The 12,258-nt window shown below is 41.7% G+C and overlaps 1 protein-coding gene across 1 annotated transcript; it reads left to right on the top strand.

Annotated features, from left to right (window-relative positions):
* The first annotated feature begins 9,021 nt into the window (after window positions 1-9,021).
* LOC126567216 (chorion peroxidase-like) lies at window positions 9,022-11,774 on the top strand. Its single transcript, XM_050223447.1, has 7 exons — window positions 9,022-9,133; window positions 9,429-9,516; window positions 9,582-9,914; window positions 9,974-11,012; window positions 11,075-11,263; window positions 11,332-11,521; window positions 11,608-11,774. The coding sequence occupies exons 1-7, from the start codon at window positions 9,022-9,024 to the stop codon at window positions 11,772-11,774; spliced, it is 2,118 nt and encodes a 705-aa protein (XP_050079404.1).
* Window positions 11,775-12,258: the final 484 nt, after the last annotated feature.

Here is a 12,258-nt window from a genome sequence, read left to right as displayed (position 1 = left end):
AACGAATGCGGATGTTTGGCATGTTCCTTGTTGGAATTTTTCCTACATAAAAGGCAATATCCGTACCGTGTGAACGTTTTTCTTTTATGACCATGATATAAAACACATGAAAATGTAAGCCTTGGTAAGAACATTTTTTTAACTTGTGTAGGATGAAAATAAAATAAAAATACGTTTAAAAACTCATACAGTTTATAGATAGTTGCCATTTCTAAGTTATCGACAAATCCAATCTTTCACTCTGCAACTACTGTGGCGTTGACATCAGCGTCCGTCACATCCTCAACGATTGCCACAGTTGTACGTCACACCGAGCCACCTGGTAATTCAATACCGACTGTCGTACAATTCAATAAAATTGTACAAATTGTACAAAATGAAAAAAAGAGACAAATTGTAGAAAGGTGATTGTAGTTTTAGAAACTCAATTTTGGGAAAAAGTTTTTTCGAATTAAATTTTAAACATGGTTTTTTAAAGGTCATAATGCATCAACAATTTTACGATAATTATTTACCTCGTTGATTCGTTTGTGTTGTTAAGAATACTTGAAGATTCTGTTAACAATTTAAAAAATTATAATAAAATATAAACAGGAAACAATTTTCTTAAAAAATATATTATATTTGGAAATGGAAAGGCCTGGTGTTTAGGTGACAGCGGCTTCGTTCTTAAAACGGCAGGACCGGGGTTCACAACCAACTCTAGTATGCCATTCAATGGCCAGCGTGATCTTAGAGGTCGTGAAGTCAAGAAGAAGAAGATTTACAGAAAGTTGTTGAAAACAAGAATAACTGTGTGTGATTTATTTGATAAATTCCAATACAATTTGAATACGTTTTCCATTCCTAATAAGTCATTTTTGTCATATTGTGTCCCCGAAATCATTTTGTTTATTTGAATATTTTTTGATGCCGTAGGGTTGCTGCCTTTTCCTACAACAGCGTTGCACCTTCCAATTTTTCTATCAAAAAGTGTTCACTATTGTTGTGTTGTAAAATATCATTCTGTCAATCGCTTTTAAAATCGTTTCGTCATTCGATTTCGATTTACTCAACTTTACAAAACTTTCTCTGTCCATCGCAGTGAATCAATGTAGCGAACAAACTTACCATCTCGTAACCCTTGCACGCCAGCTTCCTGCCAACTATTGCCACTGCAAGAAAATTATTCATCAGTTTCGCTTACGACCTGGCCGACCGAATGTCACGTCTTGGCTTTGGCACTGGAGGCAGCCTGAAGCGAATGAGAACATTTTACAATTGTCATTTGATTACAAAAGTAGTCCAACTCGAGGCACCGGTTGACACTTGCAGGTTGGTGTACTCTACTCCTCGGTTCGCCTCCCATCCCGTCCCGGATTGCCCTGCTTTTTCCGAGGGCAATCAGATTCCGAGTGATTACTGCGGCATTGTCAGTGTCAGAGGCTCATCTAACTTTCTGCCGGCGATCTGTGGCAGTTTTGGAATGATTATGGGTGTGTAGAGCTTTCGGCTGCTGCTTCCTCTGCCTTGCCGTTGGCGGATGGTTTGCAAAAGCGGCAACCCCGGGGCAAGAGATGTTGATTACGAAAGTTTTAATTTTTATTTCCGAAACTTTCACTCGGCAAGGGTTCAGTTTCGTTTTACGTTCAATCACTTCCTTTTCGTGTGGGACGATGTTTCCGAGGGTAAAGTCGTTCGGCTGGCTGCTTTTGATGGGTGTGCTAATATTTTATAACTGAAGAGTAAATTTCAATTTACTCTCGAGCATTTTAAATGATCTTTGACGTGTTCGAACGAAAGAGAAAGTTGAAAATGGATCTAATAGATATGTTCCTGGTATAAAATACTTTCCCCTAATTTCTTATTTACATCCGCAAAAGTAACGAAATACTCCAATCGACAGGTTCAAGCCCTTGGTAAACCGAAAACAATTTACCAGTATGTGTTTGCAATTCACGGCAGCAAACACCAACGTTCATCTCCATCATGCAAACGGTGAAAGCTATTTGACTGGCGTCAAATTTCATTTATCGGCGAACCCCACAGAAGAACCCGCCAAAAAACGAGATGAACCAGCAAATCTGCCCCCATAAAAACGGATGGCATAAACGAAAGCACTGAGCGAAAACAAGCTCGATACGATTGGCAAAATGATACTCGGTCCACAGTGTGTAGACAATGTTGATGCTGATTACTGGCGCGATGGGCGTGAACCGGAGGATGAAAACGGTTTTACCATTCCGGAATACTTTGGCCGAAACTATCTCATTAATATTTCATTCAAGATTAGCACCTCGCCAAAGGAAGGATTTTTTGTTGCTTCTCTTGTTGGTGTATAATTCTCCATTGGTTGTTTTCTGGGTGGGTTCTTGGTTAGACATTCCGGAGAATGAAGCTGTTTTCCGTAAAGGACGGGAAACTCGAAGACGTTGATGATTTTCATAAAATTTTGTGTGACTTTTAGATTACTTCCGGGAGTGGCCAACGTAAAAATGTGAATGTTCATGATTCGTAGAGGTCACTGGAGGGCTGGCAGACATTAGGGTAGGTACCATTGCTTACGGAGGATAGGTACTTACGCGTCGATGCAATTTGTTATTATGGATTAATTTGCGTCAAGACGATGTGGTCATTGAGTCGGTAAGAAATATTCCGAACGGGAGTGCTCCGATTGAAGGAGCATATTCAGAGGTCAAAAAATGAAAATGAGAACGTTTGATCTGGGGTTGAAAGCGAAGCGGTTCGATGCTGAATTGAAGCTAGATAGACAAGAAAACTGTGTTTTGCTTTCGCGCAATAAGTTCCCCTGAGCAGCAAAAGGTGTCTTGCGCAATAAGGGGCAAGAAGAGGTTTCTTGTGGTGTGTGAAAAATCCATTCTTCAATTCTTAAGTCTATTAGTCTATTCGAATCTATATTGCAAATTCAGGATGTTATTATCGATTAGCTTAATGGTCAATCTGCTGTTAATTACTTTGCTACTTTTCGTAGATTTTATGCACGTAGTTATATTTCTGCAATCATATCTTACTAGTCACAACTAGTCACAACGTGAATTTTGATGCGTTTAATACGGTTTTTTTAATTTCACTATTTATTAAAGGATCAGATCTTCAATATGCCACAAATCTTGGAGAACATAGCTGTACATCTATTAAACACGTACCATCTCTTCATAGATTTCAAGGCTGCATTTAATAGCATAGCTAGGGTATAACACTACGAGGCCATGAGCTCTTTTAAAATCCCGGCCAAACTGATCAGGCTTGTTAGAATGACCATGACCAACGTCACATGCCAGGTGAAGAAGGATGGAAAATTCTCAGAGTCCTTTGCTACCACCAAAGGCCTGCGTCAGGGAGATGGGCTCGCCTGTCTTCTTTTCCACTTGGCGCTAGAGAGTGCCATCCGTGACTCGGAGGTGGAGACTTCGGAAACCATCTTCTATAAGTCATCCCAGATCCTGGCATACGCTGATGATATAGCCATCATTGGTCAGCGGTTCTCCCAGGTAGAAGAGGCCTACTAAAGGATCGAGAGTCGGGTTGCAGATTAACGAGGCAAAGACCAAATTGATGGTGGCACCATCAGCGGCCCTACTAAGAAATCCGAAACTACGAGGGGGTGATGTACGGATAGGTCGTCCAAAACTTCACCTATCTCTATCACCAAAAGTTAGCACCGAAAACAGCATAGAGATGGAGTTGCGCGCTAGGATGTTGGAGGCCAGCCGGTCATTCTACAGCCTGAGGAAACATCTCACCTCAAAAAACCTGTCGCGACGGTCGAAGCTGGGACTGTATCGTACCTTTATAGTCCCAGTACTCACATACGCCTCTGAGACATGAACCCTGTCCAAAACAGACGAAGCCCTCTTAGCCGCGTTCGAGAGGAAGATGTGGAAAGACAATGGAAGAGCCACCACAACGACGAGCTGTACGAACTGTATGACGACCTCACCGTCGTGCAGTGAATTAGGCTCGCCAGGCTTTGATGAGCTGGCAATGTTATACGCATGGTACCGGACGACCCAGCTCAGAAAGTTCTTTTAGGCCGTCCACACGGACAGAGGTGGCATGGTAGGCTCAGATTGAGGTGGAAGGATGGCGTGGAATCATTCGCCATCAAGGCCGGGATAACGGATTGGCGGACGACGGCTCAGGACCGTGAGCGGTTCCGGACTATGCTGCGGCAGGCCAAAACCGCAAAGCGGTTGTAGCGCCAGGTCAGTAAATGTTTGTTAAAGGCCTTTGAGCATATGTCTTTTTTTAGTGTAAAGACTATAATGACCCAACCGTAGAAAAGTATGTTTAGCTCTATTGTCTCTCTTTAATTAAATACAGGAAAGGCCGACCGTTGCAACGATGCATTATTATCGAATGGTATCAACTATGTACCAACATACAATCCCTTAAATATGTTTGGGAAATTCTTTCAAATGTTTCCCAACCTTTTACAATCAAACAACGATTTAAAGCAGAAACCTGCACCAACGATGCTGTGTGGCGTACGGCAAACAAATGCACCGCAATTGCGTACTGCTGGTCGGATTATTTACTGGGCCACCGAAAATTCGTATAAATTTGCGGTTGCACCAGTACCACAATCAGTTCCAGGACAAACATGCACGACGTGAGTGTGCCACATGCCAAAGGACGCGCAGTGTACCGGTGCAGTCCCGATCCTGGGCGCGTGCATACCGGTTGTGCAGTTGGATCGATCGAGTTTTACAAATATGTTAATGAATGTTAAACTCGCACTACATATTCATAAAATGTCGTCAAGTTGTGAGCTCTTGGGACGATTGGAAGGACCTCGACGGTTGGATGATGAGATGAGTTAGGCGTTGAGCTGTCCCCACTGACGGGATGTGAAAGATATACACGGGCTACGGGCATCGTTGATAACGCTGACTTTGGTGGTGATGATGATGATGATGATGATGACGTTGATGATGTTGTTGTCGGTGAAATTATGGAGTAGAGATGTGGTGCAGATTCACACAACGGAATCAGGGTTTGAATGTTTGCAAAATGGTAGATTTATGTCCTGCTACAAACCGGGTGGACGAACCTAGAGGCGACACATAATTTTGTATAATCACCACTGACAACACAATTGCAGCCCCCCCACCTCTCCTCCCACACCCCATCCCATACGCACAAACACTGACTGACTCATACCGCAGGCATTCGGATGGATGCAGCCACAAATGAATTGTTACATTCGTCCTGTCAGCTTCTGTGTTCGCTGTGTACTCTTGGGAGTTTCAAAAGCCTCGAAGGACTCGATATGAGACTCGGTGGTGACAAAGTGTCGAGACGAGAGAAGATTCAAGTGGAGTGAAGCAGTGGAATAGTGTTGTACACACAACAACACCACAAAATGCACAGGCCTAACAATGCGCACTGGAGCGATACCATTGTACCGATGCGTTGTGTAATTACTGAAAATCTTTACACACGGGCATTGGGCGAGAGAAAACCGGCTTCGGACTACACCGAGTTCTCACTCCAAGATGCAAAACAACAGATCGACTACACGTGCCGAAAGGGCTACCCAACCTAAAGTTGCCCAAAATCCGTTTGCCACTGGTGGCCACTGTAGGGACATTCCGATTCTGTAGGCTCGAGAACGCATTAATTTCAAACGGCACACGATACCCAGAAATGTGTTTGGGATGGGCGTTTGGATGCGGGTATGAGCTGGAATGCAATTAACGGCGGCGTTTGTTAAGGCCAGAGCACCGTGCTGAAAGAAGCCGGGAGTTGTCATTCTCCGATCGGCAACCGATCGTTGGCTTTGATTTGCGGCCGTTCGATGAGCGAACGGTTGGGCGAGATAAAGCATCGAGTGAGGGCTGCAATTATGTCGTGCTGTGCGTGTGGGGTGTCAGTTGGTGATAAATTCCATTCCCTACACCGAACAATGACATTCCTTCCGGCAGGATTCGATGAATTGTGGTGTATTATGAGTGTGTGTGTGCGAAGATGTCAGAGAAATCATCGTTTTGAGTAGCTCAGACCGAATGGGTGTGGGAGATTGCACTGTTCGATCGAAATCCACACATTTAATTTACAGCATCCTCAACCCCCAGGGGGAATGTTGTTGTCTGAAGGAAGTATTGTTCGGTCATGAATGTCGTTGGTGGTTGAGATTGAGTGTTGATGTTTGGCAGATGGAAGCTTAGTTTGGATCCCTTTTCCGTTAAAGAATGAAGAGTGAGATGAGTTACTTGAACGATGAAAATCTGCTGGTAAGTCTTGAATTTGATCAATTTTTGTTCGAATACTCAATATTCCTATGAATTTTGATCATCGAAATATTTTACGATGTGCATGTTCAAAATATATATTGCTATTGCTATGTCATGCTATATTTATATTTTATTCTTTTTTAAAATCTTAACGAGTTACTGATTAAATGGTAGGGCCAAACCGTTTTTTATTAACTAAAGAGAAGAAAGTGATGAAAGGACAATAAGTTAAAGTACGTTAAATTTGCTAGGATTTCTATAATAGCTGGTAGCTACGATGGAATTTTTCGTTGTTTTTAGTACTTCGTTAGCTGATTTTCTTCATATCAACGTTTCATCGCAGTGAATCTTTGTTTCAGTGTCAGATTTTTTATTTATTTTGGTATGACCGCTCTACGCATTATTGCCAGAGCCGGATTTTTCATCTTCTTTGTTTTTGATCGCCGAGCAACGTATGTTTATAAAATACTTGTACAAATTTTGAAGTTGTAATGAAATTTCTATAACTGAGTATCTTTTGTACTGTTCATTTGATTACGTTCTTAAATTATTCAATTTTTATTCAAATTTAATGCAATTTTTATGCTTGAAAGAACTTATTGCCTAAATTTTGATGCAAACACACTTAGAGTTTACTTGTAATGTAGTTTTGTAATTGTATTCAAGTTAACTAACTAATGATGCAGGGTTTACTACGTCAAACAGGCCTTGTAAAATCGTTATTGGTCAATATAAATACTTATTCCCGCGTCGTAAACCCTCAATTGAGGATTGTCAGTTATATTCGGGCGTCGTAAAGTATGAATCAGTCATAGTAAAGAATGAATGCGATCGCCTTTGGTTTGTTTTACTGTCAACTTGGAATTTAAATAATTCAAGTTTGAAGTAAAATCAACTAAACCTGCTGTTTCACAAAATACTGTACAAGGAGTCTTATTCATTTAACCATGCATTTTTGTAGAATCCCGATTGCAGCAATGACGCTCCCAAACAAAACTTTATAAAAAAATCGTTTCTTTCGCTATCACGTTTACAGAAAACTTACAAACAAGCGAGGCGGATGCTCTGTTGTACAAACTGTACAAAACATGCAAAAACATTCATGTTACACATAGCGATTGCATGAAAAAAAAAAACACACACACACAACGGTGACACCGAAATAGTGGAAAAGGCGTGCACCCAACGGTGAACAATAAATATTACGAAGTGGTTGTATTTATGGAAAAAGTTTCTCGTGCAACATACACACTCACGCAACAAAGAACTGCATCGCTGCCCGGAGCGTTCTTATGCGAGGGAACGAATCTTGGGAAAACTTTTTGCAAACAGCGTGCAAGGATGTAACCTGATAGACGGATAGCCAGTAAGCAGTAAGCATCATGAACTTCGCATGATATTAACTATCTTTCCAGGCGTTCTGTCACGGAGGGTTTTCGAACGAATGATTGCAGTTGTGTTTGTTGGTTTAAATGGCAAAAAAAAACAATTAAAATTTCATTTTATGCATGTTTTTGTTAAGTGTGGTGCAAATGGCTGTTGATATGAATTTAATCGGTGTCTTCTTAACTTGCGATTACAATATTTCTTTTTTAGTTTGGACGAAATCAAATCGCAACTTTTTCGATGAATGTCCATCAAAGCTTTTTGATTTGAACAGTACTTATATTGTGGTTATTTGTGCTTGCAAGAGTTCTTGGTCAGATTTGTGAAATATTAGAGGTGGAGATTGAATTGAAATCAGACTTTAATGAAGCAATAGCATACATCCTTGGGTCGTTCCGCTCAATCGTAAGATCACCGTAAAGTTCAGACATTAACCATATAAATCAGTTTTATCCAAGCGATGTTTTACGAAAAAGTATCTGATTCTTAACTTAAAAACACATGTTTAACAGGCTTCAAGAAATAATGAAGATATAAAGTCAAATATTGTTCAGAAATTTTAAATCCCCGATTTCACAAAGACACCATGGTTCTGGTCATGAATTTTTGGAGCTTGGTGATAATTAGTACTATACATTGACCCAAGTCTTAAATGATCGTGATCTGCAATCGTAAAATAAATCCAATTCATACACTGTGGAGCACCAAAAAGTTTCGGACGAGTAAATTACAAATAGTAGGATAATACAGTACGCAATGGTAATGCAATAATTAACAGCTGTAACTTTCAAACTATGATGAGCTATGTATGACTATAACACTCCCTATGGCTTTTCAGCTTCCCTGTTGTCGGGTTTATTGGTTAGGTGAGTCTTGCTGGACGTCATATTTATAGTGAATTTAATAGCGATAGTTGGAGAAGCAAAACAAAGAAAAGTAAAAAAAAACCAGCTTTATAACCCAATGTTCTACTTCTCACGTATTGATAAGCTTTTGTGCTTCTGAACAGCTTTGAGAATTTTATCCAATCTCTTTTCCTTCCTTCACTCTAGCACATATCGGAAACATGGAAAGACAAAACAATACTCAGCGTTGGCACATTGCGAGGTTGTTTTTTTTTTTTTGACAACCGCCTTCACTTTGTTCTGATTACTAGAAATGCTATGAGGTAAAAAGTTTCTTGTTGCTTTAGATAATGCAAGAATGAAATGAAACTTACCACTGGTTGTGGTGTACAGTGATACCACCATGCACACGTTTACTGAGTGATTATTCTTCTGCCCTTTGGATGGCCTAGCGGTATAAATTGGCTTACCCACAAGCTCTCGCTTTCTGTTGCAGTTCAGTGAACCCAGTGAAGTCAGCGGTAAAACAGCGCGAAGGTTTGCTGGGCCCAAAGATGGTACCGGTGTACCGCACTTACTCTAGACGCTCGATTGGTTTGACAGGTGTTTTCTGTGGGATTTTCTATGCATTGCTGCAGGCATTACATCTCGCGAATGGTGGATTTGGTATGGAGTACTGAGTGATCGTTGTTCACTAGCGTTATTATTTATTCTTACCATTGACTGCCTCAAGGGCTAGTAAAAGTTATGTGTTAAAGCTACCCCTCCGAATTCTCGATGCTCTCAGGTCGAGTCACTATTTGTACAAATTTTACGAGGTCCTTAAATGCTGGTTCTGGTTACTTTCAACCTTCTCTAGTGCCCGGACAATTGCTTTTTTTTTGTTAGGAGTTGATAGCGATTACAATATTATATTATAGAATATTAACAAGAAATATGTGCTACGCTCTTATGTTTGCAGCCAATTACCAGCTAAACCGGGACGCGGTGACCTACGAAGGGTACGCTAAACAATGTGGTTACCAGCTCAAGTGTCACGGTGATAACAGGTAACGATTCAAAAGTTTTAAGAAGATTATTTTGTCTATTTATTCATCCAATATCGTTCCCTTAGTTGTCCTTCTCTAAACGAATTAGGAAGCTTGGGGAAAGATGCGCTAGAGAAAGCAATATTTGAGCTGCTGAACAACGAAGCTGTTTCAAATGATCCTCGCTTTCTGATCGATCTCTCGGAGTTTGATGCTGAGTTCCATAAGACAAAGCCTATCCATCCTAACGAGCAGCTGGGAGTTACGCGCACTCTCACCACACATAAGGTGCTGGAAGCTCTAACTAAGAAGTACAGCTGCTGCCAGCTAAGGAACCTTCTGGATGGCAAGTGTTACCCGAATGTAACGCTTCCCTGCTGTTACGGCAGTGAGGAAATCTTTTGCGACCCGTACTACCCGTAAGTCATGGTCGATTAATTAACAAATAGAAATACAGTGAAGCATCTCTTGTCGATAGATATCGTAGCTATGATGGCAGCTGCAACAACCTACAGCATCCCACCTGGGGCAAGCGTGGAAATGCGCTGAAACACCCTATTGCACCGTGCTATAGTGATCTCGTGTCGACACCTGCCCGAAGTAAATCTGGAACTTCGTTGCCACAGAATCGAAAGCTGCTGTCAGGGTTAGCGGATGTGCTGCGAAAGCGAGAAATTAATTTCGTCTCAAACCTTAACATGGCATCCGTATTTTTGAGTGAATTTATCAACTCCGATATGATCGGACGGGCAAACAGACGTACCAAAAGGAGTGTGAATGGTTTTCGTGGCTGTCTTGCGGATGGTTCTGATCGCAGTCCATTTGTAACGGCACTCTCCAACCCATTGCTGGTTTCTCCGAACGATCGCTACTTCGGTCCGCTCGGTGTGCAATGTCTGAACTTAAGCCCGCAAGAAAAAGCAAACGACAAATGTGAACTGAAACACGTGGCGGAGCGAAACATGGAGAGTAGCTACCTTGACCTATCGAGCACGTACAGCGAGTCAGCGACTTATGATGAATCTGGTCGGTTGGATCTGCAGCAGTGTGGGGCCACCGCGCCAATCATCAATTCGGAACCGATATCGGTACAGTTTTTTGCGATTGCCGGACTATTTGGCAAGCTGCACAATTATTGCGTTGATCGCGCCAGTACATGTCTGCAGAGTCCGGGTCCGGTAGCGGAACGGTGCCGAGCGTTTACGATAGGCGTTTATCAGAAAATTATTTTCGAGCAGCTGCTGCCGGTGCTGTTTGGTGAGGAGTTTTACGACACGTGTAACTTAAATTGCAAGTACAATCCACACGACGAGTCGGTGGTTTCAATGGCTTACCGGAATGGGTTGGGACGATTCCAACACGTCTGGATTACGGAAACCATGAAATACAAACCACAGGGACAATCGCAAACTTTGCCCTTTAACACTTTCTTTCACCAACATGAAAGGTTTGATTGCTCGGGTGTGCTGGACGGCGTTTTGGAAACTCCAATTCACATAGGAAACTTATCTAGTGCGGTAAGTGAATGAGTTATGAATAGTAGGAAAGAATCTCAAATGATCTCTTTTCTTACGCCCAGAATATGGACAAGTTTTACACCGTCAACGGAGAACGTGGTACCTGTTTGCCCTGTATCGATCTGTCACGTAACCGTGACTCGGGGCTGTGTCCTTTGCTGACGTACAAACACTACCTTGAGCAGCTTATTGGCGAGGAAACGAAATGTTACAACACATTCGAGGATCTGCGCGATATGTTCAGCGACGATGTAAGTAATGATCATTCGGTGCAGACAAGATCGATAACAAGTTTTGCTGATTCTGGTACTTTCACTAGGTGATTGAATATTTTGCCAAGCGCTTTGAACATCCCAACGATATTGATTTGTTGTTTGGGATTTTTGATAAGAGATTCGTTCCGGGAGGCAAGCTTCCCAGAATTGTAGCTCAAGCGACCTGCCTCGAGTTCAAACGGCTCAAGTGTACCGATCGGTTCTTCTACAAATGGAATCCGTACCTTGGGGAAGGTATGTTAGTGTATTGGAGGAATTCTTGTACATTATTTGTCTTCGAATGTACCTAAAATACTTACTTTGATGTCCTCGTTTTTCAGGAGCACGCCATCTTATCAATGTTTTAGATTTCACCTCACTGCTGGCGCAGTTCACGGAGATGCATGATGTTCCAGTGGAACCATTTTTCGTTGATAGTCCAAGAGTAGCGACGAGCAGCGTTCGAGATTACATGCAAACTTTGGACTATCTTTTCTGTTACCTCTAGACCATACTTCAATGCAAATGCGTGTTATTACTGAATGTAAAATTATCAATATATGTCGCAGAGGCAACTGCTCAAGTCTCCTCCTTTGCATAAAACACAATTAAGCACAAATTAAGCAACATTTATTAACAGTTCAACAATGATGACAAACAAATATAGAGTAATGCATGCGATTGTGGCGGAAATAGTGTCTTGTTGTACCAAACACCACAATATGACGCACCAGTGTGGACCTGTGAGCACGCGAAACATCAACAAGACATAATGCAAAGCGTCAACATGGAGAACAACTGACCATCAACAAAGTAAAACAATTTAACAAAACTAAAAACACACCGAATGGCATCCATCCTATAAAACCACCAGACTTGAAACGCGCCACTTAGTAAGGGTACAGGTGTGCTGTTGATAGGGCAGAAGTTCCTGGAGTTGGAAGTGCTAGTTTAGTGTATAATTGTTTCGTTTTCTAATCATGGCTTTCCTT

Source organism: Anopheles maculipalpis, chromosome 2RL (assembly GCF_943734695.1).
Source record: "Anopheles maculipalpis chromosome 2RL, idAnoMacuDA_375_x, whole genome shotgun sequence".
Classification (NCBI taxonomy): Eukaryota; Metazoa; Arthropoda; class Insecta; order Diptera; family Culicidae; genus Anopheles; species Anopheles maculipalpis.
This window is presented reverse-complemented; position numbering and strand designations above follow the sequence as displayed.